General features: G+C 54.7%; 11 protein-coding genes and 1 non-coding gene across 12 annotated transcripts; 8 read left to right on the forward strand and 4 right to left on the reverse strand.

The window, feature by feature from the left end:
- Positions 1-3,093: 3,093 nt before the first annotated feature.
- VDAG_03418 (extracellular elastinolytic metalloproteinase) lies at positions 3,094-5,376 on the forward strand (the record flags this gene model as incomplete). The annotated part of the gene is made up of 5 exons (XM_009657283.1): positions 3,094-3,230; positions 3,416-3,800; positions 3,862-4,259; positions 4,348-4,901; positions 4,955-5,376. 5 exons carry the CDS (start codon positions 3,094-3,096, stop codon positions 5,374-5,376), a joined length of 1,896 nt encoding a protein of 631 aa, XP_009655578.1.
- A 783-nt stretch (positions 5,377-6,159) lies between these two features.
- Positions 6,160-7,350, reverse strand: VDAG_03419 (uncharacterized protein; the record flags this gene model as incomplete). Its single annotated transcript, XM_009657284.1, has 4 exons — positions 6,160-6,384; positions 6,454-6,912; positions 6,966-7,278; positions 7,343-7,350. The coding sequence occupies 4 exons, from the start codon at positions 7,348-7,350 to the stop codon at positions 6,160-6,162; spliced, it is 1,005 nt and encodes a 334-aa protein (XP_009655579.1).
- Positions 7,351-7,920: 570 nt separating this feature from the next.
- Positions 7,921-9,037, forward strand: VDAG_03420 (uncharacterized protein; the record flags this gene model as incomplete). The annotated part of the gene is made up of 4 exons (XM_009657285.1): positions 7,921-7,972; positions 8,026-8,179; positions 8,242-8,902; positions 8,972-9,037. 4 exons carry the CDS (start codon positions 7,921-7,923, stop codon positions 9,035-9,037), a joined length of 933 nt encoding a protein of 310 aa, XP_009655580.1.
- A 350-nt stretch (positions 9,038-9,387) lies between these two features.
- VDAG_03421 (uncharacterized protein) lies at positions 9,388-11,975 on the forward strand (the record flags this gene model as incomplete). Its single annotated transcript, XM_009657286.1, has 1 exon — positions 9,388-11,975. One exon carries the CDS (start codon positions 9,388-9,390, stop codon positions 11,884-11,886), a length of 2,499 nt encoding a protein of 832 aa, XP_009655581.1. The 3' UTR covers positions 11,887-11,975.
- A 31-nt stretch (positions 11,976-12,006) lies between these two features.
- Positions 12,007-13,672, reverse strand: VDAG_03422 (DUF895 domain membrane protein; the record flags this gene model as incomplete). The annotated part of the gene is made up of 4 exons (XM_009657287.1): positions 12,007-12,367; positions 12,421-13,042; positions 13,102-13,413; positions 13,462-13,672. 4 exons carry the CDS (start codon positions 13,670-13,672, stop codon positions 12,007-12,009), a joined length of 1,506 nt encoding a protein of 501 aa, XP_009655582.1.
- A 2,356-nt stretch (positions 13,673-16,028) lies between these two features.
- VDAG_03423 (uncharacterized protein) lies at positions 16,029-16,914 on the forward strand (the record flags this gene model as incomplete). The annotated part of the gene is made up of 2 exons (XM_009657288.1): positions 16,029-16,405; positions 16,512-16,914. The coding sequence occupies 2 exons, from the start codon at positions 16,029-16,031 to the stop codon at positions 16,912-16,914; spliced, it is 780 nt and encodes a 259-aa protein (XP_009655583.1).
- A 449-nt stretch (positions 16,915-17,363) lies between these two features.
- On the reverse strand, positions 17,364-17,436 carry VDAG_20111. Its single transcript has one exon. It is a non-coding gene; the product is annotated as a tRNA-Lys (tRNA).
- A 763-nt stretch (positions 17,437-18,199) lies between these two features.
- On the forward strand, positions 18,200-18,505 carry VDAG_03424 (uncharacterized protein; the record flags this gene model as incomplete). The annotated part of the gene is made up of 2 exons (XM_009657289.1): positions 18,200-18,307; positions 18,368-18,505. The coding sequence occupies 2 exons, from the start codon at positions 18,200-18,202 to the stop codon at positions 18,503-18,505; spliced, it is 246 nt and encodes an 81-aa protein (XP_009655584.1).
- Positions 18,506-18,919: 414 nt separating this feature from the next.
- On the forward strand, positions 18,920-19,591 carry VDAG_03425 (translation machinery-associated protein; the record flags this gene model as incomplete). The annotated part of the gene is made up of 2 exons (XM_009657290.1): positions 18,920-18,933; positions 19,024-19,591. 2 exons carry the CDS (start codon positions 18,920-18,922, stop codon positions 19,589-19,591), a joined length of 582 nt encoding a protein of 193 aa, XP_009655585.1.
- A 197-nt stretch (positions 19,592-19,788) lies between these two features.
- On the reverse strand, positions 19,789-21,694 carry VDAG_03426 (uncharacterized protein). The gene has a single exon (XM_009657291.1). It carries the CDS (start codon positions 21,175-21,177, stop codon positions 19,888-19,890), a length of 1,290 nt encoding a protein of 429 aa, XP_009655586.1. The 5' UTR covers positions 21,178-21,694; the 3' UTR covers positions 19,789-19,887.
- A 776-nt stretch (positions 21,695-22,470) lies between these two features.
- On the forward strand, positions 22,471-24,467 carry VDAG_03427 (uncharacterized protein; the record flags this gene model as incomplete). Its single annotated transcript, XM_009657292.1, has 3 exons — positions 22,471-22,757; positions 22,811-24,080; positions 24,132-24,467. The coding sequence occupies 3 exons, from the start codon at positions 22,471-22,473 to the stop codon at positions 24,465-24,467; spliced, it is 1,893 nt and encodes a 630-aa protein (XP_009655587.1).
- A 1,636-nt stretch (positions 24,468-26,103) lies between these two features.
- Positions 26,104-27,547, forward strand: VDAG_03428 (histidinol dehydrogenase; the record flags this gene model as incomplete). The annotated part of the gene is made up of 3 exons (XM_009657293.1): positions 26,104-26,465; positions 26,539-27,238; positions 27,290-27,547. 3 exons carry the CDS (start codon positions 26,104-26,106, stop codon positions 27,545-27,547), a joined length of 1,320 nt encoding a protein of 439 aa, XP_009655588.1.
- Between the last annotated feature and the right edge of the window lie 452 nt (positions 27,548-27,999).

The raw sequence follows: 27,999 nt of genomic DNA on the forward strand, positions 1-27,999 counted from the left end.
AGGTGCAGACATAGAGAGGTCGGCTGGCATGCAGATGATGCCGATCACGATTGTGGCACGCAGTGGGCCCAGCCCTACCCCTGACTCCTCACTAAGGCCAGCCACTCATTGCAAGCACTAGTGGCGACAGGCATGAGGTCTTGGGCATCGTTTCGAGACATTGACGCTGCGATCTCCAGACTGCCTCATCTTCATTTGTACTCAGAACCGATATGCTGTATGGTCATCGTTTTCGACACCAGAGCAGCATCCATCATTCACACTGTGGTAGAGATGTTGAACGCCTAACAATTGGCACATAACACACCAGTATTATTATTCCAAGCACGAGGGAATCTGCGTTAACCAAGTGGTCGAACAAGAATTGCTACACTCATTGTTGTGTGATCCAACCTGACATGGCTATTAGACCAACTTGTGTAGTTGCAAAAGCTCCCAGAGTTTATGCTTTTTCGACGATGTTACGCTAGCATTCCATCCAAGGATGCTGTCATGCGTCGTCATTTATCATTAGATGAAGACTTTGTCAACGTAGCTGCCATCATACTTTTGAACTCACTCCATTGAAGAGCACGCGAAGAGGTACCTATATTGGACAGGCTTCACTGCCTATGTAATCCCCCGTCTATAGCTTTTGGTCATTCTGCCTAAGGTAGCTACGTAGGCAAGCGGGTTGCAAAAAAAATGAGACGTACCAGATCCCTCCCCCATAACCATTCCTACTACCCAGCTATTCAGCTATACATTTCTATAACGACTCCAGAGCTTCAGTCTAGGCGAAAAGCCTTTCTTTAAAATAGTGTACATTATACTGATCTATAAACTCAATAGTCACTATAATTCTAGATCTTGTAGGTGTCTCGTAGTAGTGTTGTGCAGTTATTCTAGGTGGAGGGGCTGGGGTGAAGCATTCAGTACGTCTCATTTTTTTTGCAACCCGCTTGGTAGGTACCTTATGGTTGGCAGATGACCAACTTTGGCCTGCACAGTGAGAGAGGGTGGCACTTGGAACCCTTGATAACTTGGCGCGATATTTCACATGTACTATCCAGAATTCCTGTTTGACAGCTGATCCTCTTAAAATTTGACACGTCTCCAGTTTGCATACATGGCTGTTCTTCTGGATCCCATCTCCAAGGCGTAGGGCTTGGACACTACTGTTTCTCCGCCACTCAGATCATTGAACCACAGCTTTTGTCACGCTCCATGGCCGCACTTGACTCTCACAGCGAGAAAGAAGCTCCCGAATGAATCTCAAAAAACGTTCCGGGCATCTACTTGATCCTAAAGCTTTGCCCGGTGGGGGTTCAAGTGATGGAACTCGCAACAAGACCTTGGAAATAAATCCCTACAGCCAATAATGAGGACAGTGGATGTTATCTCTCGAAATTTATCATCAAAGGAGCCGAGCTTAGGCCCAACATAGGCTTTGAACCATCTTCGGCTTCGCGCCTAGTTTCGCTGTCTCGACCATCCGGTACAAAAGCCAGCAACTGCAATACTCGGATGCTCCCGTTCTTGGCCTCTCACTTCTCTCAACCCAAAAGCGCTTTAGCGGGTATTCCTGTTTTGCCCTTGCGTAGAGGCTCATACAACAGGCTCTATGGCGGGCTTTTTAGCGAGTCAATGTTTGATAGCGCAGGTGCTGATGCGGAGTTAGTTCGTCGACGTAAGGTCAGATTAGCAACAGCTTCTGACACACATTGAAAACACATTTACAGGCACAGTAGGCGGCGCATGAGTGGGTTTCTTCGAAGAGTAGGTGGGTAGGCGCCGAAAGCTGGGATGTCGCGAAACAATATAAAAATAAAGATTAGCACCAGAACAACCTCCTCACATTCCCGTCCGTTTCTTCCCTGGCAATGATGCATATGATTGACTCCGAAGCACATTCCGAGTTCTTTTACTATATTGGCTTATTTAATAGCTTTGAGTAGCGAAAGTCGATCCCCAAAGGATCAAAACGTTCAATTTATAGTGATAATTTTAGACGGGTGCTACGCTGCTGCTCATCGTCGAGTATGCTAATCCATCTGCTTCACCTCATCCATCTCGTCCATCCCATAAGTCCACGATTGCGCGCAGTCAGCGGCGAATCGAGTCCCAGAACAGCTATTACAATAATCCTCCGGTGATATCTTTTCCTTTCCGGGCCCATGTGGATTCTTAGCGGAAATATCTATCCTCTGAATATAGGTATTGTAAAGTCCGGACGAGTAGTTTTTGCACTTGTGGAGAACTATCATGAGGCTTGTCGAAGGCGATCCCATTATCAGTCGCAAACCCGATTGATGATTAAATACAACGGGAAAAGTGTGCTTAACACCGGCCATCCCGCGAGTAACGTTTTAGTTTTAACGGCCGCTTCTGCGGAAGATCTTGGCTGGGTGCCTCGGTCGCATTCTCTATACATCTGTGACGGTGATGAGGTCCGAAGAGGCTGACTGACGCCGGCCGGCATAGAGCCCGACATGATAAGCTTTGTAAATCCCGCGTCGGCAGAACCCGCTTTAGGCAGGTCTCTCGCAAGCATAGCAGCCGGTATTCGGCACCAAGCCAGTCACGACATAAGGGCCTGCGTCCCCGCTTTCATGCTTGATTGTAACCAACCGACCTTAAAAGGCAGTTGGGGGTACGACTCGGGTTACATGAGCGCCTCATGTGATGTCTTAGTTAGTCGGAATTGGCCCTCCTTAGAATAATCTATTTCGCGAGTTCATGTACGCTCAGTTTATTGAACTAAGAATTACTCCCAGAATTCCCGGAAGCCCCAACTGTGACTATCGCTCTTGGACCAAACGGCAGCTTACCTTCGGACGAACATTACGAAGGAGCTAATTATGAAGAGTGCTGTAATAGTAGCCCAGGTTAAACCCTCGAGGAGGATGTTCGGCACAGCTGGGAGCTTAGTCACAAGACGTCTCGTGGAGATCAACGAGATCTACTGGAGTCAAACCGGCCGCATGGCGATTCTGGTAAACTAATCGCGGATGCAACCTCAGCGTACTGAGATGTGGCCACCTTCCTTTTACGTACTCACACACCTGTGACAGAGCAGCAGCAGCTGTGACATGATTACAACCTGCGCGTCCCATGACCGTAATACATAGAAGACGAGTGGATTTCCACAATGCTGCCATGTCACGACTTTACTTTGGAGGAGGGCTTTCGCTACATGCACTCAATAGGGAAAGTGACCTTGACGATCCTCAGAGACTGCATTATGAGAGGTAGGACGGAGTCGAAGACTTGAACAGGAAGCTCGATCAACGCCGGTCCAGGGAGTCGTTGTCGCGAGGTACGAACTGTGAGCGATGAGCTCGTATCGCCATCTATTTCACTCGCAGAATCCCCACGATTCTAATGGGCTTGATCCAGAGTTCATTAGCTCTTGACTTATCGCAAGAATCTCCAGACTAATTTCTGTCATCATTATGATCATGGGTGCCATCAGATCTCTCGTGCTCTCAGGCTTGCTTGGGCCTGGGTCTCGGGTGTTTGCCCATCCAACTACCCATCAGCCCCATCTCGCCCGGAGAGGCATTGACATCGAGGCTTTCCGGCTTCCCCTTCTGTCAGAGTATGTCAACGCTACGGAAACAGCCTCTGACCCAATCATGACCCTCAGCAAGCGGGCTACGTACGTTGAGACTGCCACTGAGCTCGTCAAAGCTACTGTGCCCGGCGTCACCTTCAGGGTTGTCTCCGATCATTACGTGGGAGCTAATGGAATTGCCCATGTCAACTTCAAGCAAACCGTCCACGGAATCGACATTGACAATGCTGATTTCAACGTGAACGTAGGTCTTTCGCGTTTCCGTGTGATTCTTATTATCCATTCGAGGAACTAATATGATCCAGGTTGACAGCAACGGTGAAGTCTTTTCTTTCGGCAACAGTTTCTTCTCTGGCGAGGTCCCCGAGGAGGAGCCCTTGAAAAGGAGAGACTTCAACGACCCTGTTCTCGCTCTTCAGAAGACTACCGAGATCCTCGGTCTGCCCATCGAGGCCTCCACTGCATCTGCAGAGCCGAAGGAAGGGCAAGAGACTTACACTCTCACTGGCACCGATGGCGCCGTGTCTGACCCCGTAGCCAAGTTGGTCTACATTGCCCAAAAGGATGAGTCACTTGTTTTGACCTGGCGGGTTGAGACGGACATCATGGACAACTGGTTGCTGACGTACATCGACGCCAAAACTGGGGAAGACATTCATGGCATTGTTGACTACGTGTCAGATCTTGCGACCTATAACGTCTAGTGAGTTCTCCTCTCCTCTTCATCAGTTTGACTTTTTCTCGGCAACACATGTTGCACCTCTGCATCCTTTTCTCGGTTCTGACCTCAGCAGCCCGTGGGGTGTGAATGATCCCAGCGAGGGATCTCGTCAGTTGATAACGGACCCATGGAACTCAAAGGCGTCCGAGTTTGCCTACCACAGCGACGGAACCACCAACTACACGACGACGAGGGGCAACAACGCAATTGCGCAGTCAAACCCTAGCGGCGGAACAGCGTACCTCAACAACTACCGCCCTACCCGCACGAATCTGAACTTTGATTTCCAGTACTCGACTAGCATGGCGACCCCATCTGCCTACGCGGATGCTTCTATCACCCAGCTGTTCTACACCTCAAACATCTTCCATGACCTCTTGTACCTACTAGGCTTTACCGAGGCGGCTGGCAACTTTGAGACCAACAACAATGGCCAGGGAGGAAGAGGCGCCGATTTTGTCATCCTCAATACCCAAGACGGCTCGGGAACCAACAATGCCAACTTTGCCTCCCCTGCTGATGGCCAGCCGGGCCGGATGAGGATGTATCTCTTCACCTCCTCAACCCCTCGCAGGGACGCCAGCTTCGAAGCTGGCATCGTCATCCACGAATACGCCCATGGAGGTAAGTGAATTCAAAGCAACTATAATAAGATGTGCACATACTTAGATGATCAGTCTCGAACCGTCTGACTGGTGGGCCTGCAAATGCTGGCTGCCTCAACTCCCTTGAGTCCGGCGGCATGGGCGAAGGCTGGAGCGATTTCTTTGCTACAGCCATCCGTCTAAAGCGAGGAGACACCCGTGCGACAGACTATGTTATGGGAGCCTGGGCCACCAACAACCCTGCTGGAATCCGACCGGTAAAGTACTCGACTTCGATGACCACGAACCCATACACGTACACCACAGTGAACAGCCAAACCGCCGTTCATGCTATTGGTACCACATGGGCGAGCATCCTCTACGAGGTCCTCTGGAACCTCATCGATAAGCACGGCAAGAACGATGGTACCTGGCCTCAGTTCAGTGCTGCAGGCGTCCCAACCGATGGCAAATCCCTAGCCATGAAGCTTGTGATTGACGGCATGGCTCTGTAAGTTTGACAGTTCCCAGCATCGGGGAAAAGTACTAATATCGGCGGCAGACAACCATGCAATCCGACTTTCGTTTCCGCTAGAGATGCCATCATTGACGCTGACCGCATCCTTACTGGTGGCAGCAACCGCTGTGAGCTGTGGAAGGGCTTTGCCAAGCGCGGTCTTGGCTCTGGTGCCTCTTATAATGGAGGGAGGCGTCTCGCAAGCACTACGATTCCGACCGGAGCCTGCTAGATAGTTCATTCTGTTTGCATCAGCGCCATTTCTGTCCGGCTTTATCACCACTTGACCAGCTTCTGGCATGGGCGCAAGCTGTAGGCGCAAGGCGCCCTCTTACTGCTTGCTACCCATCGACTGTATAATGGGGACTTGAATGGAAATGCGGCAGACAGGAGCTATGGAGTGTCGGAAATGAAGACAACGAGGAGGAAATGTAGCCGCTGCAGGAGTCACTCAGCAGTCTCAGCAAACAGCACGTATCTGGACTTCTTTATCTGGTCACAGTTGCTTCATAAACCGTGATAGAGAGTCTAGGAGCCTACGCTTAGTAAACGGGCGCACTCGCGATCACCGTTGCATCGCTTGAGCTGGGCATCAAAGTCTACACCTACTGATACCGCCTACAGAATGCCTCTTATCGCCTACGTTACTATTATCGAATAGAATTAAACTTTGCTACTGAAATACTTGTTCATGAAAGTACAGTCAGTAGCAGTGTTTTGCCTTTCAAGCCAGAACATCTTGCGGTTTGGCGCGAACGAGAAGAAAACAACACCCATGCGGTCAGCGCTGTGAGAGGAACTCATTTTCCCGGCGGAAGCTCCATGTGCCCCCTTGGCTCGACAACAGCTTGTAGCCCAACACACCTTCTATCAAGGCCAATAGCATGGGCGAAGTCATCTGAAACTGAGTTGTGTAGCGGTTGTCCTGTGTACTGAGCTCAAGCTTGTCAAACATCTCGCTTAACCCAAAGGCTGACTGGTGCAACTGAATTTTGACTGCCGGTGGCTGAGCCGGGGAGTTGTCAGTATGCATTTAACGACCGGCAACAACTGGGAAAACGGGGGGAAATGTTACTGATCGCGAGTCATTGTGGTTGACTCTGCACCAACGCTTAAGATACTCGGAGAGTAGCTTCAGCGACGGGCTATGACTGCATTCGATATCAATCTGGCTGGCACTCCCGTGAAGGATGAGGTAGTAGGGCGGTTGCAGAAACAAGTCGTCGGGTCTAGGCAGGGATCCCCAGTTTGGGAGGTGTTCACCAGTCTGCGCATGGTTCTGCGGTTGTTGGACGAGCGCCTCGAGGACAGTCGGCTTTCCAGTTCCGGCGTCCACCTCAACACCTGCCCAGTCGTCAGCGGCGGGAGGCTGACCGGAAGCTTGGACGCTCGAGGCAGTGAAGCATTTGAGAAGATCGCCGCGAAGTTTTGGATACAGCGCCGAGAAAGAATGGATCTGTTTCTTCGGCAGATGGATGATGAATCCGCACCTCTGGTCCGACCATGACACGGCCACTTCATTGGAGCCAGATGTCTGTGATGATCAGCAGTGCTCACAGTTAAATTTGGCGTCAGGCAGAATCGCACCTCCAGGAAAAGCCTCAACCGTGACTGAGTCTTTGTCTTCTCCAGGAGAGTCTCTATCCACTGCTCATGAGCTTCCTCGTCCTCGAGCAACTCCGCCGTGCTATTCGCAAATGCCTCGACACATCCTGCGACTACCTGCACAAACCGGAGCTTATCGGAGTAGATTTCGCCGAGCTCGTTGAGCAGCAGCTGCCACTCGGGATCGACAACGACCGCCCGCCCGAGGACGCTGGCGAGCTTATTGAGCGACGTCTTAGTCGGACCCGTCTCTGCCGCCCAGTGGTCGCGGATGCCGATCTGGACCTTCAGAGGTCTGGTATGTTTAGCGTCAGTTGGGTCTCTCGATATGTAGTGCGGGGGTTTACGACAAGACTGACAGCGACATTGTATGTTTCGAGTTGAAAGTTGGGAAGAGAAACAGACACGATGTACACCAATGCCTGATGATGATCCAAGGCAATACAAGTATGCGTCACCCCACAATGGGATCCAGGCAGCTTGCCTTGTGTCCGCCTCACGATGAGGGGCCATTCAGGGGTTTGAGTTAACGCCTTGCCCCATTCCGTCTCGGTCGCGGTCGCCCGGTAGGGCGTGGCGGATGGCGTCTGCCGGGGCGTCGCAGCTGAGCTCAGATGCGTTCAGCTTTGGTCGTTAGTAGAGGCCATAAGGCAGAATACCGCTATGATCTTTACGCCAGGCAAGGTTCCTCAATCCCCGCGTTCCTGAAAAGACTTCAGACCCCTACTTGGCAGGCTTTAAGGCGCAGCTGCCTTGAGGATAATCTCCACAATGCCCCAACGCAACGGCAAATGCCGGCATCGTCAGCCATCAGACTGTCAGTCAAGACAGCTACATAAACTACTTCCAGCAGCCGTTGTAAGACAGATCTTGTAGCGAACAATACGCGAAGATCTTGTTCTGAATTTTCAAATTCAACCCACACAAATCCATCATCATGGTTCGTCTTCCCCCCGCAGAGAAGCTCTCTCTTGTGCTTCGTAAGAACAGTAAGTCAAAACTCCGTGCACCTAATACAAACTCAGCTGAATATCCTCTCCAGTTCGCGACGAGTGGGACAACAAGAAGTCAGATTACGAGAAACAATTGTCGGATCTTCTTGGGGAGACTTGGACAATTGATATCAACCCCAACGCCATCTGGCCATACCACAATGACGGCTACGCCAAGGAATCAGTGGGTAGCTGCATTAAGGAGTAAGAATGCCTGGGGAAACAGTCTCACCAAGCCTCCCGTCACTGACAATTGTCCGACATAGCTACGTCGAGGGTGTTATCTGGCAGATCAAGTACCAGGCCGAGAGGTACCCCCACCTGACTGAGGAGATCAATACCATTGCCTCTGCCCACATCCTCGGCATGGACGTCGAAGACGCAGAACCTAAGACCTTCAGCTACGGCAGCGTCGGTGTGCAGGACGGCAAGCTCATGATCCTCTTCCGCCCTGACGCCCTGGGTTCCAACATCAGCTACGCTGCCCAGGAGGATCAACTCTTCCCCGCCCTCAACGCCGTCCCCAGCGACGCGCCGCTGAGCTTTCTGGCGCGCCACTCTATCAAGACCGAATACGACGCGAAGATTGACGCTGTGCAAAAGTCCATTGCCACACAGATTGCCAAGCCCGACATTAAGCTCATCCCCAATTTTGAGGCCTCCTTTGCCACTCTCAAGACCGCCGCGGCCGCTAAGGGCAGCGAGGTACGCGACGACTGGGAGAAACAGCTTGGCTACCTGATCGAGCAGTATTTTGAGGGCCTCGATTGGCAGCTGAAGAACATGAAGATCGAAGAGGATGATTTGATCCAGGAGGGTTTCAATGAGGCCGTCGAGAAGGGTGAGCTGGTCTTCCGGCTGGTAGACACTCTCAAGTACGGCTCATACGGCGAAGTCGTCATCGAGGACGGCACTCTGTATCTGCAGGTAAGTCATTTTACTCTGGAACACCATCTGACGTATTCTGGCCCAGAGCTAACGTGCCTTTACGCTCAGGCACTTCCATCTACATTTGGATCCAATGTTTCGTATGCGGCGGAGAAGCTTGTGGATCAACTCTAATTAACTCAATGACTGGAACGGCTACTCTGGCCTGGTTTTGATGTAAATGAGATTCATCACATGCAATCATATAGCCTTGAAAAGTGAAGACAATTGAGCTGACCCCTGGCGATTCGCTACATACCTATGCCGGAGTTAAGAAATAATCTCCATGACCACCAGGAGAGAGCTGATGCAGCTGTCAACAACGCTTAGCTAATGCCATCGACCGGCATATACCCGGTAAGGCTCACTGAGTGGCCTCATTATGCCTTGTGTGAGATAGGAGCCTGATAAATATGATCGCCTGGCCTTCAGCCGACGTGCAACCCCTCATGCCAAGATAGCACGAAAATCGCAGTTCTCTCGCAATGGCGACAGTCGACGCGGTCCTGAAGAGGGAACGCCGCATAACGTTGGCGAGTTTCTTCGTCGGCCAGCTCCTGGGACACGTTGGGAGCGCCCTTCTCGGGTGGGTGCTGGACTACATCACGTTCAAGATCAGCCGCTTCTGGATACCTCTGGTGTGCGTCTTTGCCGTCACCAACGGTCGCCTCGCAATCTTTCTCGGCCTCGTTGGCGACTGGCTCATTGGCACTCAAGACACGACATTCGTCTTCAGCTTGATCATATTTACCGCTTACGCCGCTCAACCTCTTGTTTTCCCGGACCTTGATCTGCCCGCAACCGAGATGTGGTATGACCATGCCCAGCGAGGACCGCTTACGCTGCCTACTTTTGTGATCAGCTCTATACTCTTCCACTACCCGCGAGGTTCCGTTGCCTTTGTTAAGGATGGATTGCACAAGGCCGTGACAGATCCGCCCAGCATTGGGCAGCTGATGGACTGGTTTTGGGTGGCCCTGGCTTGTGCGTCCGTTCCGCACATCATCTACACAAAGCTCTGGCGCAGTCACTTCCTCAGACTCCTCACAGATATTACATGGAGGTTCGTCGGTAAATTCTTCTACGACCTCAAGACTTCCTACAACCTCAAAATACGCGGAGGGTCATTACCGGCCAGCGGTGAAGATCTGTCACGTCCTTTTGAGCACCCACCGTTGAAGAACGACTGGGACATTCGGCTTTTGTACATCCTTCCACGGGGCAACTCGAGCAAGATCAGCTGCAAGCTTGTCACTGTCGACATCGGCCAGCGGCATCCCACCTATCAGGCCATGTCGTACACATGGGGCGATCCGACCAAAACGCACACAATATGGGTGAACGACAAGCCATTCAAGACGACGCAAAACGTCTACAACCTACTGCTCGACATGAGCCCAGTCTTCGAACCGCGCAGGGTCTGGATCGACTCGATCTGCATCAACCAGGAAGATAACGCGGAAAAGGCCTGGCAGGTGAGCATCATGCACGATATCTACAACGCCGCCTCCCTCGTGACGATATGGCTCGGCGCCAGCGAAGACTCCCACATCGCCGTCGACCTCGTCCTCGAGCTGTCGCACTACATCAAGACATACAAGCCAACAGACAAGGAGCTCTTTCTGAAGTACGTCCACGAGCGGCGCACGCCCCGCTGGCTCGCCATCGGCAAGATCCTCGCGCACCCGTACTTCACCCGCATCTGGATGGTGCAGGAGATCGCCGTCAACAAGATGCTGCACGTCGTCTACGGGCGCGAGACGATCAAGTGGGAGACGCTCGCGCCCATCATCCTCCGCCTCATCCTCTCGTTCGAGTTCAGCGTCATGATCGAGGACTCGAGCGTGCTGGGCGAGACGAACGCGCCCGTCGGCGCCACCAATGTCGTGCTGCTGTCGAGCATCCGGAAGCGGTACCACGGCGAGGAGATGGCGCTGTCGGGCCCGCTGCTTCACCTGCTTGCCGAGTGCTGGACGTTCGAGGCCACGGATCCGCGAGACAGGGTGTTCGCGCTCGTCGGCCTCGCGGAGGATGGCGCGCACCCGCTCGTCAAGCCGGACTACACCAAGACGCCTGAGGAGGTCTTTGTCGACGCGGCGCGGTTCGTCTACATGCAGGTAAACACGCTGCACGAAATCCTGCCCTGCAGCGGCGTGGGGTGGCCGCGGCGCCTGACTGCGCTGCCGTCTTGGGTGCCCGACTGGTCGATTACCGGGAGGTCTGTCATTGCGGCGTTGCCGAAGGGAAAGAGGGCGTATCAGACCTCCGGCGGGCTCGTGAACAGAGGACCCGTCGTTCATGAAAAGGGTCTTGAGATTGAAGGCATCATTGTCGACAAGATCGATCGTATGACAGAGGAACTGGAGCGTGCGGCCGTGGATCCTTTGACACATCGCATTAACAGCACGGCCAACATGGAGAGGTGCAATGCTTGGATCCTCGCGGCGCAGGCTTTGGCTGCGACTATGAGTGGAGATACGTACGCCAACGGTCAGAGCCACGAGGAGGCTCTCTGGCGAACTTTGGTCTGCGACGCCCCATCTGTCGGGACTGGGGAGCTGGCCAGCGGAAGCGGTATGGACTGGCCAGCCGACCCCGTGTACGGATTATGGTATCGATATGGGATGCGTCACCTCGTAGAAGTGCCGCTCGATGATGAGGATAGGGCACTATCTCCGGAGGAAACTCATGAGCGGATGCAGCTAGGATCCAGATGGGTGACTTCGGCACAGTACCGATGCTATTCACGGCGGTTGGCTGTCACGGAGAAAGGATACCTCGCTTTGATTCCGCCACTGGCAGAGGTGGGTGACATGGTAGCAGTGATACCAGGAACGGCGGTGCCATTCATACTGCGGGAGAAGGGTTATGATGATGACATGAGCGAGAAGGTCTACACCTTGGTCGGCGAGAGCTACGTACACGGGCTCATGAACGGAGAGGCGGCCGACGAATCGAAGATCGAGATCGTCATGTTGAAGTGAGCGTTGCATTTACGCAGCCGTGCGAGCGCGCTACTTTATTGTCTCTTGACAAACATTTCTCAATTGCACAACTAGATTCAAACTCCGAGTTACCTTTTCAAACAATGTGTGGACGGCATCTTACTTCCGAGGACCATCGGTAACCTCCGCGGCCGGCGCCGTGCCGGCCAGCCCAGGCGCATCCACAGTCTTGCCTTCGTCAGAGGACTCATCCGTATCATCTAGAACATGCTCCTTGGGCCTTTCAGGCACGAGGAAGACAAGCCATGATGTTGTTGGAAGCGACAGGCTGAACATGACGCAGGCAATGATGAGATTGGTCATGGGCGCCACCTTTGCGGCGCCGACGCCGAAAGCGAGACACGAGCCCAGAGACTCAAATGACCGCACAAGACCGACGGCGAGCGTGAGCGTCTCGATGTCGTCAAAGAAGGTTCCGAGGATCCAGTAGGCGAACATGTAGTGCGACTCGTTCATGAATCTGCAATCAATCATCAGCAACCTAGATTCAGAAACTGCAGAAGGCCGACTCACCGGAACAAGACCTGCACCGCGAACCCCCTGCCGAACCCGGGCAGATCCCAATCGAGCGTCACAGGCGTCTCGGAGGTCGAGTACTCCTTCTCCATGGCGAACTGCCAGCCAAACAACGAGACCATGGTGATGGCGAAGAAGAACCAGGTAATCTTGGCGAGCTGCGGGCGGCTGAAGTACTTAAGATCATAGAACCAGCCCCAGAAGATGTTGGCGGTCGTGGCGGCGATTCCCGAGCACAGCGACGCCAAGGTACGGGAGCGCACGGAGAAGTAGCGGACTAGGTAGATGCCGAGATACGTATTATTCCAATTGAAGCCGACGAGGATGGGGATGAGGAGGCAAAACTGGCGCGTGCGCAGCAGCTTCCACCACTTGCGGAACTCGCCCATGATGGCCTTGTTCTTGGTGGGATCCGGCAGGCGGCGGCCGTCGGGACGGATGACTTTCTGCGGGGGGGAGATGAGGAGTGCCAGCGGTAAGCCGAGGCACTGCAGGGCGATGAGGACGAGATAGGTCGTGTAGCCGACACGGCCGCGCTGGCCGCTCTTGACGTTCATGGACAGCTGGATGGAGGAGCCGATGAGCTGGCCGAGCTCGCGGAGACCGAGCCAGATACCCGCTGTCATAACATGTCAGAAACAGGCAGAGAGGGGCAAAAAGAGTCAGGCCGCAACGTACTGAACTTTCCCCGATCATGGACATCGGCGTAACCCAGAGCGATGGCGCCCTCGGAGGCCCAGAGAGCAGAAGCTGCGATGCCGCAGGTGGCGCCGCCAAAGAGGACGAACCATTCGGTGCCGTATCGGTTGTTGACGTACAGGGCGGCTGAGTAGGGTGCGTAGCCCAAGGTGCCGAGAATAAGCACCGTCTTGAGGCCGATCTTGTTGGCGACAATAGAGAAGATGGAGCAGCCAAACACCATGATACCAAAGGTCAGGGAGTTGGCTCCGTTGACAAGATAGGGTTCCTGCTGGCCTCCAGCACCCGTGTCTGTGCAGGGTCAGCATGAGCTACTCTACTTGCAAGAGGTCGACCTACTGTTGAGGGCATTCCAGATACCAGGCTGCGTGAACGAGATCAAACCGACGATGATGACGTTGAACAGAGGGCTGCGGTACCACCTCGTGAAGCGGGAGACAGGCTTCACAGGATGTGTTTCCTCGGCGCTACCCTGTTCGGCAGAGAGAGTGACATGCTTCTGATGGGCGTCCTGCTCGCCAGGTCCAGCACTTGGTGTTTCTGTGGCCATTGTCACAGCAATAGAACTGGCTGTCTCTCTACAAGGCAGAAGCAAGCAATCAAGACGGAAACGATGCACGACAACAGGACTTTTTCAATCAGACAAGCTGCGACAGTCCTCCAGTCCCTCTTAACCATCCTCCATGTCGATCCTCTCGTGGCGGGTCTGCAACATTGCTATCCTGAAAAGGCAAGTGACATGGTCGTGCGTCGCCAACCCCCGACAGCGTCCCAGCAGAATCTGCAACGAAGGCCATCACGGCATCATTCAAGGTGAGAGCAGTGGGTTATGAGTGGCTAGCGACGGCACGGCTGGGTTGCGTTATTGAGGAGCAGTCACTCGTAGATCTTGCATACGCGAGGGTTGCGACACGGGCGGCCCCGTCAGCGAACCACTTCTTATCTTGCTGGTGGGCATGACGGGGTCGGATCATCGAGTCACAGGCGGCGCTACTGCACCGGCGTGCTTGGAGCCGTTGATGGCGACATCGCTTCCCTGCTGGTTGGTGCAGTGTACGGCGGCCTTTTGTGAGTTTGGGGGTCTCTGGTCAATGTGCTAAGGGGGATGCTATCGGCGAGGCTCCGACAAGGTGGCAGAGAAGAGTCTGCCACATGGCTCGGGCGATTGATTCATGACGCCGATCCGTCTCGGCGGGGGAAATTCGGGCCCTTGGCGTTGGCGACTCAGTGTCATCGCCGTGTACCTCCGTATGGAGGGGCCGTGAAACTCCACATTTGGAGGATGGCCGGCGTGATCACATCGGCATTACGATGCTGGAGATATCGGGTTCTGTCTCCCTCACTGTCCTTGATATTCTATGGTGTAGTGAGTCTGGGCAACGAGCATCAGCAGTGAGGAGGAACCGCTTGGCCAAGGGACAATTCGGTGCCATTTGTAAAGCAGCAGGAGTTCTCTGAAACGAAATACTAAAATGATGAGGAATGAAACGAGACTTTCGTAAGGAGCAATCGTTGAGCCGTTGGACCCTGGCGGCCTCAGCAACTCGGTTCTGAGCACCATTAAAATAAAAGACACGCCAGATTGAGATCTGAAAGGGGCACGTGATGACCACGTGTGGGAGATGGCTCGAGATCGCAGTGACCACACAAAAGAAAAGAAAAAAAAAACACCATGGCCTCTCGCTCAGGGCATCGTCGCCGGAATTTCGCGCATCTTCGCGGACTTTTTGTCGGTCGCCCAGTTGGGACATATCTCCCCGCCCGCCAATCCACGAGTGGGCATCTATTCTTGCCAGCAGCCAGCCTTGACAGCCTCATGGGTGGCTGCGCAAAGTCGAGCAGCAATCGGCAAGGAGACGGCACATATATGCCGCTGAGCTACCTTGTCCCTTTCGACCTCAGCCCCCCTCCCCCTCCTCTGCCTCTGTTCTCTTGTACATGTACAGGGGCTCCAAGCTTGCTGGCTAACCAACTGCAGCCAAATCCTGCGTTGGAGCCGACCTTTTTTTACTTTACTGAGTCAGGCGAAAGCTACATTTGGCTGACTCTCTTGATTGCGGCCCCATGTCACGTCTCCTCTCTGCCACTTTACCCAGAGAACACCATAGAACGTGCATTTTTGTCTCATTTGCGCCAAAAGTTTGACAGTTGACAGCAGCATGAAGTGACAATCGCACAGCTCTTGAGCTTCCGTGGCGTTTGCCATGCAGCTGAAATAAAGACCGTTCCATTCAGGTTGCCCCCCTCTCACCCAAACGGCCCCCAGCATTCCAATCCAGCCGCACTCCCATCTGACCTCCCTTGCAATCGGGCCACGATGGCATGCCAGCCGCAGACTGCGCCGCTCAGCACCCAGCCCTACGAAGCCGTGGTGGCTTGGGTGTCAAAGCTAGACTTCTCTCGGCCGCCATGCGCATCCAGTGGGTTGGCTCCACGGGGTTTCTCAGCCCCCAAGCCTCTTTCGCGACAAGACGTGCAGTCCGACCATTGAGTTTGGTCGTCAGCAGGCAAAGGAGGGGGGGGGGCGCGGCCGGGGTCCGTCCGCCGTTCCATCCTTGTCCATGGGAATGGCTGCCTTGAAGGGGGGGAGGAGGAGGAGGGATGTCAAGCGAGCGAGCGCATTTAGTCCTGGCTGTCCCCCCCAGGAATTTAAGCGCGCCCAGGGAGGAATGTGTTTGCCGGTCCAACAAGTTTTATTTGCTTTGCTCACTTTGTCAACACCAAGGAAGGGAACGACTCCTTCAAGCTCGCGATAGTGTGGACGTCGATCAGCGCGGCTCCAGACCAACAACCGTTGAGCGACTTGCTTCTCCTCAGCCCGTCCAACACAGTTCACACGCGCGCGCGCGCGCATCTGCCACACAGCCATCGGTCGCACGTCGCACGACGCACGTCGCACGAACGCCATGCGGTCTATCCTGTCTACAAACGCCTTTCTGGCGCTTCTCTCCCTTGCCGGTTCGGCCGCTGCCGTCCTGCCGACCATTTCAGAATGCGTCCACGGAAAAGGTGCAGCCCTCGCGGAGCTTGCGTCCTGCGGTCACGAGGGCTCTCTCGCCTACTGCTTCACCAGCCTCCCCGCCTTCTTCGAGGCCTCGGACCTTGAATCCTGCCTCGTGAACGCGGGCTGCACGCCCGCCGAAGCAGCCATCGAGGCCCTCTGGACCCTCAAACGCTGCGAACGCGCCGCCGGCCACAGCAAGAGCGGCGAAGCCGACAGCAACAAGGTGGCCGACCTCCGACGCCGCTCTCCACAGGCCGCCGCCACGCCCGCTACAACGCCGTCGCCAACCCTTCCCCCCGTCGCCGACGGCTTCGCCTTTGACGGCACCTCGATGCGCCCCTGCTCGACGACGACGACGAAGAGCACGACCATCTGCCCGGTGCAGACGACGGGCACGGCCGGCGGGCGCGCAGCTCTCGTGCTTCCCGACAGGTGTGCTCAAGGCCAAGTGCGCCGACGACATGTGGTGCGCCAAGAAGCCGGGCCACTGCAAGGTGCTCAACAACAAGCTTGACACGTCGGGCGTCATCGTCGCCATCCTCTTCTCGGGGGCCATTGTCTTCGCGGCCCTCGGCATGTGCGTGCTCTGCTGGCGCGACAGCAAGCGGCAGAAGGGCATCCGGGCGCGGGCCGAGGCCGCGGCGCTGGCGGCCAGGGAGCGGGAGAAGAAGCGCGCCGCGGTCGACGAGGCCATGGGCGCGCCGCGGGACGGCGGTGACGGCGGTGTCAAGGCGCCGCTGATCCAGTCGTATGAGGAGGATCCGTTCAGGGAACACCAACACTATTGAGGCCTCATCTGTTCCTTCTTCGTCTCTCTTTTGTTTTTTTCCAATCATCATCACATAGCATGGAATGCAGGGCTGAAGGACAGGGTCATGGCGTTCGCGTGAGCCTGTTTTCGATACATGATACCTCAATTGTACACCGATCTCAACACAGCCGGTTTCCCTGTGATCAAATCGTGAGAACGAAACCTGACGTGACGAACATGCTTTGAGTTTGACACGAAACTGATGCGAGTCGCGAAACGGTCGGGACGTTCGGGAAGAGATTACCTGGGCCAGTATGAATTCGACAAGGGACGACCCATTGGCGGCAAGTCCCGATGTCATGACTCTGCGGAAACTTTCTATCTTTTTCAAAGAAGCAGCAGACCCGCTGATCCAGCTCAGTGGGTAACAAAAACGAAGCAGAAAAAGGCAAAAAGAAACAGTCGTGTGTGACGCGTCAGGAATTGAGCCCAACGGGGGGCTCGAACCCCCAACCTTGAGATTAAGAGTCTCACGCTCTACCGATTGAGCTAGCCGGGCAGGCAGGTTGCTTGTTGTTGGAGGAGGGCTCGGGAACGGGGATTATGTGTGCAAGCTTCGTCGTCAAACTTTGCCTCATGCTGAAGCCTCATGCTGAAGCCGCAGTGGTGCACTATCAAGGTACGAGGCGGACTGTCGTGTCATCCAAGCTCGGGAGGAACCGATGAAGCCTGGATTCGCGAGCCGCAGATCAGAACGAGGGTATTCTGAATTTGAAGTAGAGTCAGATAATCGTAACTAATCGTAATCGTAACGGCAAGGGAAGTAGATAGGAACGCGCCAGAGGGTGACGAAGTCGGCCATACTATAGAGTCGATGCCTCTGTCCAAGTTGGTGCCTTCAGTTGAATTAACGACAGAATTGGAGACCAGCGAGATGATGAGTGCCGAATGCATAGGTCCATGACTTGAGGACAGATCACAAACGCGCATGCAGACAGCAGCTTCCGTCTCGTGACGAGGCCGAGGAGACCCGCAATAGTACCCCGCCACAGCTGCCCGCCACAGGCCGAACACGACGTCATCGCTCATCACGGCTCGGATCGTTGAAACGCGTCAAGCGGCGCTCTGAACGCTCTACGATTGCCTATTGCCTGCCTGTTTGTGGCATGTTGCATGCTTTCTGCTCACTTGGTGTGGCAGCTCATCGACTCCTTATAAGTCTAGCTGTCTCGCCGTTTTGTCTCCGTCGCTCTCCTCCCAACCCCAACCTGCACCTCTCCAAAATCCACGACAACCACCAGATCAGCCATACAGTAAACACCATGCCTCTCGTCGTGCCAGGAATCCAGAGCCAGTCGGGCGACCTCACCGAGGAGTGGACCAACAAGCTCGTCGGCAAGACGCTGCACGACGAAAAGTCCGACGAGACAGTATGTTTTGGTGTTTGGTGTCCACCTGAACCGCCATCCCCCAGTCGCTGACATGTCTAGTGCTTCTGCAAGAAAGACCTCCCCGAGAAGAGCCGCGTCATCAAGCCTGGCCAGATGGTCACCAAGGATTTTGACGAGAACCGTCTGAACGTGCACGTCAAGGACGACGGCACCGTTTCCCACGTCGAGCGTGGATAAGCGGGGTATCGTCATGGTGGAGCGTGTGCCACAGCCTGAAGGCCACGGCTTCGAGAGCAAGCGTTGTACAATAGCATAATTGATGAATCACGATACACCAGATGATGATTGTCCGTATTCCAAACAGTCATCTGTCGAGGCAACCCCCGCTATTTGACCCGCACGCCTTTCTGCATCTCGGAGCTGCCATTGCATAGCCGAAGTCTACCCCGCCATCGCCTCCCCAGCGACCGCCGCCGTGGTGCGGGACAGTGAATCTGAACCTGCTCAGGACGCAACTCACCTGCTCAGGACGCAACTCTCCAAGTCAACACCAAACCCGACCTTCGCGACCCTCCTTTGGCCATTCTCCCAAATCAAGCGATACGACGCGCCCATTCCCTCTTGAACCGATCCCTATTCAACACCGCCATAATGTTCAAGAAAGAGTGTGTCCTCTACCCAAATCTCCCACTTCCAGATTGCCCCAATCTACCTTCAAAGCTCATCCAGCTAACGTCCAACCCCCCCAAACACAGCCTCCCCGTCAACCCGAAATCCAAGCTCAAGTCCTCCGTCCAGCGCTCGATCCGCCAGTCCGTCCTGCAAACCTACCCCCTCATCGAGCCGCACATCGACGAGATCCTGCCGAAAAAAGCCCACCTCGAGCAGATGAAGCTCCCCGACCGCATCGCCCTCTACATCGTCGACTCGCAGCCCCTCTTCTGGCAGCAGGACAACGACACGCTGCTGCCGCACCTCAAGCTCGTGCACCGCTTCCCCGGCGCCTTCCCGACGCTGCGCATCGACCGCGGCGCCATCCGCTTCGTCCTGTCCGGCGCCACCCTCATGGCCCCCGGCCTCACGAGCGCCGGCGGCCGCCTGCCCGACCCGCAGGACGGGCCCGAGAGGGCCGAGGACGGGCGCTGGACGCGCGAGCTGAAGAAGGGCGAGCCGGCTGTCATCATGGCTGAGGGCAAGACGGAGGCGTGCGCTGTGGGGCTGCTTGTCGCCGGCACGGCGGAGACCAAGGAGACGAAGAAGGGGCCTGTCATGGAGGAGGCGCATTATCTCGGTGACGGGCTCTGGAGGCTGGCGACCGATTGAGGAGGCGGCGGCGACGCGAGAGGATTGTCTGGGGCATGTGTGCTGTATATTCGACGGTTGGGGCGGCGGCGAGGGGTTGGTGTTGCGGGTTGTAAAATGGGTGGCCTGGACGGGGAACGGGCCTGGGCTTTGGCCTGTAAGCGGCGTGGTGACTGGCACGATGAAATGATGACGAAATGCATAGATTGCGAGCATTTGGGCTACTCTGGTTCTGTTGTCTCCCGTCTTGTCGTGATATCTAGCGTGCCCCTCCGCATCTCATGTCTACTCGTCCCAAGAATGTGTCATTGTGTACCCTATGCCACTTCAGAACTGGTCTCCTGCTTCCGTTTGAGGCCCTTCGTCTCGAGCAGCTCCTCGTATGCTTGGTGATGCCGCGCCATTGCAGCTCGTCCCACCTCTTGGCCCTTTCGGCTGATAAAGTCATACACATTCTCAAAGATGAAGAACCCATCCTTGTCCCTCATCGGCGAATCCTCATCCGGCAAAACGCCAAAGCTTGTGTCCCCTTCGATGATGACCTTCTTCAATGCCTTGATCGTGCAACCTCGAGACTGGCAGGCGTACTTGTCGGTCGGGTCTGCGGCGGGAAAAGCGGCCTTGATGTCCTTCCACACCGTATCGATCTGTTTCTCTCGGATGTATTCATCCAGCCGCCGGTTGTATTCGGCTTCGACGTGGAAACGAGCAAAAGCCTCGTGCTTGATCTGTTCCCGAGACGTCCGCTGCGTCGTGTATCGACCCTCCTGACGGCAGCGTGGCACAAACTCGTCGATCCACTTGCTGAAATTCGGCCTCGAGCTCATCCTTTTCCGATCATTAGACTTGAGCTTCGCCTTGTCCTGGGCTGGGTCGTGCGTCCCCCCCTGATCGTTGGCTCCTTCCTTGCCGGGGCGAACCCAAAACATGCGACACTGAGCGACGTACTCGTACATGTCATTCAGCGTCGGAAATGGTGTCTCCCAGAATCCAGCAATTGGCAGGCCGAGAAACTCCAGAATCTCGCACGGGTCGTCCGTCAGTTCAATCTTGGCCTTGTTCTTGTTCGTCTGCTCAATCTCGGGGATGCGTAGGAACATGCGCTGCTCGTCGACGGTCAGGCCGTAGGGACGAATGACGGAGCCGAGGATGCTCCAAATGTCGCCGTGTGCGTGCTTGAACAAGCTCCACTGCAGCGAAGTGACTGACGGCGAGACGGTCACGTCGACCTGGATGTAGCGTTGGGGCTGCTGCTCGGCTGCGCAGCTATCGGCAGGAAGGTCCTTCGGCCAGGGAACGGCAAAATGCGAGCCGCCTCTTTCGGCCAGGACATACTCGGCTCCCAGGGCATACTGGATGGCTTTGATGACGGTTTCGGGCAATGCTTCTTCCCCGCTCCTTCCTGTGAACTCGCCTCTTGCGCAGGTCATCAGAACGTCGACATCGCCGTAGTCCCTCTTGGCAGGACCGTCAATGGGACTTGCCACGTAGATGTACAACTCGCGGAGAGCGCTCTTGCAACGGCTCTTGACCAGCTCGTATATGTGAGGCGGCATGCGGGGAGTGAAGAGCGGATTTTCTCCTGAAGCAAACGCTGAACCGCCCATGGTGCTGTTGCACTCTAGCAAGTGGGTTCGTCGACTTGGGTATGGTAGTGAAGGAGCACCCCTGTGGAGATTTTCAAGAGGCTGTGGTCGCTTTAGCTTGTCTCTTGGGTTTTCTGGGAAGCGTGAAGATAGCAGAGCTGCCAGCCATCAGTTACTCATGGTAGAGGAGCTTGGGGCAACCCATATGATCAATCACCGTGTCTCTTCCGGGGTCGAACAATGTAGCGTCTGTGAATACACTGGAAATTTCTGAGAACCGTTCATGGCACGCGAATATGGTATTAATAGTCGATCCAAATGCCTTGTTGCAACAACAGATACTGGTTTCGGTCGAGAGCTGGGGGTTGTCATCAGCATCGGCTGACTCATTCGGAGGACAGAGGCTGAGCAAACAGTTTCTCTGCAAGCTTTCAAACGGGCAAATCTGAGGCCATGATTGATGTCCCCTGTGTCTCGGGATTACTGCCCAGCTTCCCCAATCACTCTGGAGAACGAAGATGTGATGTGTGGCGCAGGTGAGAAGACGCTGGCAAGGCTGGCCATCCGTTTGTCCGTGCATTGGCGACTTTGACCATAACCGTGTGATACTCTTCTTCGACACTGTAGCTTCGCACGGTCTCGCCTTTTGTTCTTGCTGCCTTTGGAATCCATTTCAGCTTTGTAGATATTCCTCCATTGACACGATATTTTGAACTCGCCTTTATCACTCTAGTCAGATCTCACTTGTTGGGGATCATGTCTCTGTTGCACTATGCGACCATCAGGGCAACCAAGCTTCCGAACAAGACAATCATACACCAGTGGAGAGCTTTCAGCCATTGCTTTCGGACGATGCATCCTTGCCTCATCCGCGTTGAGCGAACGGTCATCTGCGCTTGCCAGGTACTCTTCAACTACGAGGTTCCTCCTCGTCTCGACGATTGAAGATGGAACCCGCGCGCAATAGTGGTCGTCGCATCGTTGGCCCACTGAGCACTGCATCATAGGCCATTGGTCATCGAGACCTCACACAGGTCAACATGCTCTTTCTGGTTTGGCCCCGCAAGCCAAGCTGCACCTGCTCTCTCTCGTTGCGGTTGCGGGCGTAGCAGCACTTGCTCTCTTGCCTTCGATATCGGAGCCTAATCACGGCATATCAGGCCTCGAAGCCATGCCCTTACCTTCCTGGACTTGCCTACTTCTTCCCTATCGCCTCCAGCTCCAAACCACGTCTCTTGCACGACCACTGCCGAGCAGATATCATCTCGATACTACTCTGTCTCGTCCCAGCACTGCAAATAATTCGTCACCGCCATGAGCTGGCTGAGCGATGAGACGGCGGCCTCGCGGTCTACCGGACCTGTCAGAAACCCCGCCGAGGCCGAGCTTCGTCTGCTTGACATGGACGGCAGACTGCCTCAGACTAGGGGCTATCGCAGTCAACGCCTCTCCATCCCAGTCCCTGTGGCTGACGGCAAGCGTAAAGCTCCCAATGGCCAGGTCATAAGTGCCGTCTTCGACTTCACCACGTTCACGGACCAGCTCGAGTTCTACTACGCACCTGATCGACATGTTCAAGCAGGGCTCCTCAGGATTCGCTAGTAAGTAATTCTTTTCTGGAAGAGCCCTCGGCCATGACTGATCCCCATGCAAGTGACAACTTCTACGTCGTCAAACTCTACACCAGAGAGAACATTGAGATCATCGTCCACCGCCAGATACTCATCGCTGGCTCCCTCTACTTTGACTCTGCCCTGCGCGGCTTCTTCCGCGAGGCCGACACAGCCGAGATCTCGCTCGATGATATCTCCTTTGACGACCTCATCGCGTATCTGAAGCTTGCCCACCGATACTTCTTCCTTCGATTCTCCGAGGAAGGCATGCCCTCTGGTAATCTTTGGAAAGCCCAAGTTGAGAGGTATGACCGGAAGATCTTCAGGAGGACTTGCTTCAAGATGCCCTTGATGGATCTTTGCTCCATCCTACGCATCTTCGTTCTTGCCGATCGCTTCGCTTCGAGCAGCCTCGTAGTTTTCATCCGCCAAATCTTCCTGAAACTCCTGGCGGCCACAAGGGACTTTTGGTTCGACAACAAGCACGCCAACGCCGATTACGAGCGCGAGGAACACCGCGCCTTCATGAACAACTATTTGGATGCGTACCAGCTCCTCACCAAGTACACATGCGCTGACGCCAAAGACTATCTCAAAAAATCCATCATGGAGTCCTGGGTCAAGTTCCTTGGTTACAACGAGGGACTCAAATACGCCATGAAGCGCAAGATAGCGGCCAATGGCGATAGATACAGCGCCTTTGAGGCCGCTTGGACAAAGTTCACAATGCCAGGGGCATTCAGACTCTTCGAGTCCGATGACTACATCGGCTACAATGAGGACGAATACTTGCGCAACAGGGCTTTTACCGCTGCATGTCTTACGCATTGCACAATGGAGCACCGCAACGCTCTCTTCGCGCAACTCAAGCGCCGCGCTCTCAAGCACAGACGAAGAGCTAGCATGGAGCAACGACCTTTTCCAGGTGAGATTACTTGGACATCGGTCGTTCGTCTGGCAGCCGGCGAGAATATCAGGGTTGTCAACGAGGAACCGCTCGTTGCCTCAGCTGCCGATTCCGATCTTTCACACGAGATGGAGACCTTGACCATGGAGGATGAAGCCACGAGCGACAACGACTGCGATCACACTGGTAGCAATGATACCTTCGACCTCCCCAACATCGACAATGTCAAATTGACACTGAGTGATTCCGAAGACTCGGACGATTCGTACTCTACCCAGTCCGATACCACCGATGATGGAGAGTGGGTGTCCTATGTACCGCAGCCCTACATGTCGCATTCACGAATCCTTGCGAGTGCGATCGACAAGGCAGAGTTGAACAGAGCGAGTGCCCAGAGTGCTGGTGTTGATCCCGCTGCTCAGCACTAGGGTGACAAGAAGGAAGATCAGCTCCAGCGCGGCGGCAATTTGACGGGCGGCAAGCTCCCTCGCAACGACGTCTCCGGCGGTCACCACAAGGCCCGCAAAACCAGCAACGGGAAGGAGCTGGAGCTCAACCGCGACTCTCCACATGCTCCAATCAACGACCCTGATTATCTTTGCGACGAGGAAAAGCAGAGAATCAAAGGCAAAGCCAAAGAGATTTTCCAGCCGATGGTTTCGGTTTGGGTACGCAAGAGCTTCAAGGGTCAGCAGAGGCTGGGCGGCGCGCATGTGCGAACAGCCTCAGCGGTTCGACGCTATGGGAGGAACGCTAAGATTTTCGAGTTGCTGCACGAGTACCGCCAGTGATGCCCTGCAGTATTGTACAGGTGTGCTGCCGTCTGTTCAGGTTTCGTTTGCAATATGCGCCTGCGCAGGAGATTGGCTTCAGGGGAATACGTGTCGCGCGATTGATTTGTCAAGGGATTTTGTACACTACCAGTTTCTCCAGTGTGGTCAGAATAGACCTGAGTCCATGAGCATCAAGATCAAGGTGAGGATGCCATTAGCAGCTCGTGGCCACTGTTAGCATCGTTCAGGCAATTCTATTTTGAACCACATCTTGCGTCGAGCGATGGCACTCGAGATTCTTCGGAGATTTCGCTTCGATAACACCTTGCGCTATCTTTGCCGCTATCCGACAGGAAGCAAGGTGGGTGCAATAAGCCGCCGTGTCGCCTTGACCACAGCAGTGGTTTCAGCGATGGTGACAGCCTTCCCGCAGCCAAAGATTGATGTGTTTTGACCACCAAGAACAACTTGACGCCTGAGTGTAAATCGGTCTTAATGGTGTTCTTGCGATCCTTAAAGCCGGCATAGGTCTCCCGCCTTCTCCTTGGGGAGCCAGGTGGTAAGATGAGCCCCTCCACTTCCCGATGCGTGACCAGCCTGCTGAGCTTCCATCGGCCCCACCACAACTTCTGACCATAGAGCTAGATGTGTCGGCAGTTGGGACAAGAAGTGGAACGCAGCAAATGGAAGATCTGAACCCGATTTTAATTCGTTCAAGTTCATTGGCGTGCTCGTGGATGCTGGATGTCCCGTCTGCGAGGCTGTCATACGCTATATCTCGGCGTGATGGCCGAGGGGTGGACGGGGGGGCACCGCTTGTTCACGTGCGTTTCGATATTGGTGACTCGAAGTCACATGTCGAGGACATTAGTGCTGGTTTTTGGTAAGGAGGCAAGTGATTTTTGGTGACGCCCATCATCAATCTTGGTGCATCAGGCCCCAGGGAGGCGAACCTCAATTATCTTACTCTGGGTGGTTTAAGATGCTCCAGAGGCTCTTGAAAGTACCTACCTACCTATGTAGAGCTCCCTCTCCCCAAAGTTTACTCCAATATCATGAACGGACAGTGTAGGGAACAACATCGCCGACTTGGCAATTAGCATTCAGACCTCGTAGAATTGTAGGCAAATCTTCGAGGAACGTATCACTGTCTCGGTTTCAAAAGAACGATTACTTGAGGGAAGAACACCTCCTCCTACTTCGTGATAATTCGAGATTTTGAAGAAATCCCAACCGAAGCCATGATGCATCACTTCACAAGCTCAGCGGACGGACTAGAGACTTAAACCGCATGCCAACGCGAGATGAGACTTCGAGGTTTATCCATGCTACGCGGCAATCGATACGGGTAAATTCGCTTGCGCATAGTCTCGTGATGTGGCACAGTCGTGAATCTCTCGGGAGTCGGCTCCAGCGCGGCGTCGGACGTCGGGCCCACTACGGTCGGAGACAACCCCGATGGCAGGCCATCCATGAGTCTCAGCTCAACACCATGCCAGGCCACGATCTCCGTGATCCGGCGTCCGATCACGGTGAAACGTATCTAGAGGCAAGTTATTAATACGAATATGGCCCTCGTCAGTTTTGGTGATCGAGACAACATTCAGTCTGCCAGTGTCAACATTCTCACCTCGTCACGACATCCTCCCCCACCATGCCGAATTACATCAAGTCCGCTCAGCGTACCTCAGCCGGGTTCGCGGCCTCTTCGCCTGAAGTCGCCGCACTCGTGAGCAACGTCATTTCTGAGATTCGAACCCAAGGTGACGCAGCTGTGCGGAAGTACTCTGCCAAATTTGACTCTTGGGACCGTCCTTCATTCAAGCTTTCTCAAAAGGAGATTGACGAGGCAATCGCACAGGTATCTCCACAGGTCATCAGCGACATCAAGGAGGTACAGGAGAACGTGAGGAAGTTTGCCTTTGCCCAATTGGCCTCTCTCACCGAGTTTGAGCTGGAGATCCAGCCGGGCGTGTTCCTCGGGCAGAAGAACAATCCCATCAACCGTGTCGGCTGGTAAGACAGACCCATGTTGCTCTGCTTCAGGGCACGCATTGGTCCTCAGAAAGAAGCTGACAATGCACCGTAGTTACATCCCCGGAGGCCGATATGCGCTGCTCGCCAGTGCACACATGACCATCCTGACAGCCAAGATCGCCGGCGTCAAGTCCGTGGTTGCCTGCACGCCCCCCATCGGCGGCCTCCTGCCCGTCGAGACCATCGCAGCCATGCACCTCGCCGGCGCTGACGAGATTCTCATCGTCGGCGGCGTCCAAGCCGTGGCGGCCCTGGCCGTCGGCACAGAATCCATCGCAAAGGTCGACTTCCTCGCCGGACCCGGCAACAAGTTTGTAGCCGAGGCCAAGCGCCAGCTCTTTGGCGAGATTGGCATCGACCTGTTCGCGGGTCCGACAGAGGTCCTTATCGTGGCTGACGACAAGGCTGACCCGTACACGTGTGCCGTGGACCTGCTCTCCCAGGCGGAACACGGCCCTGACACGCCCGCCGTGCTCATTACGACATCGGAGGCCGTGGCCACGAGAACCATTTCCTGGGTGGAGGAGCTTCTCAAGATTCTTCCCACGGCTCCCATCGCCTCAGTGTCCTGGAAGGATTTCGGCGAGGTCGCTGTGACGGAGACGCTTGATGAGGCTTTCGCCCTTGCTGATGAGTATGCTTCGGAGCACGTGCAGATCCTGACCGAGCGCCCCCGCGAGGCTTTGGAGAAGATGACGAACTACGGTGCCCTTTTCCTCGGTGAAAACACCTGCGTGTCCTATGGCGACAAGGTTCGTAGTTACCGAGAAATAGTGAAGCGCGGCTACTGACGAATGCGATAGTGCATCGGGACGAATCATGTCCTCCCAACCCTGAAGGCTTCGCGGTACACCGGTGGTCTCTGGGTTGGCAAGTACCTGCGAACGCAGACGTACCAGGAGGTGCGGAGTCCCCAGGCCAGCGGCGAGCTGGGCAGGCTGTGTGGTCGGGCGGCCCGGGCGGAGAAGTTTGAAGGCCACGCGCGATCTGGCGATTTGAGAGCACAGAAGCATCTGGGAGACAAGATTGCCTGGATTGAGCAGAGTCGTGTCATGACGTAAGGGGGAGACTGAACCTCACACATTCCCAGTTGAAAATTAGGCTAGAAATAAAATCATCGTTGCCTCATCATCCTAAGCGTTCCTGATGATACCTTGCTTCAACTGAGGGGAATTTGGTTTACCGTGACGAGTAGACCGCAATGTTCACTCAGTGTCATGTCTGGCGGTTTCGGGAGCTACATGTCACCTGAAAATTATAAACAGAGCTAAGGAGTCTTCAGCAGATCAAGTGTTGCACTTTGCAGCAGACGTATGGAAATGGAATCGCCATTCTAGACAGCAATCTTTTGATGCTAACCCCAATGTAGTCAAAGTGACAGATTTACATCATTTTCTCATTTTCAGCAATTCCTCGGAAACCGCCCTCGACATGTCCTCAGACGCAGTTTCCCACAATATCTTGAGGGCCTCGTGGCCACAACCTTTAGCGAACGTGTACGCGAGAGAGCTTC

The sequence above is a fragment of the Verticillium dahliae genome, genomic scaffold (genome assembly GCF_000150675.1).
Source record: "Verticillium dahliae VdLs.17 supercont1.5 genomic scaffold, whole genome shotgun sequence".
NCBI classification, from domain to species: Eukaryota; Fungi; Ascomycota; class Sordariomycetes; order Glomerellales; family Plectosphaerellaceae; genus Verticillium; species Verticillium dahliae.

Excerpts from the sequence above, each read along its gene's own strand:
- VDAG_03426 (XM_009657291.1), bottom strand. The coding sequence starts at position 21,177 with ATGGGCGGTTCAGCGTTTGCTTCAGGAGAAAATCCGCTCTTCACTCCC.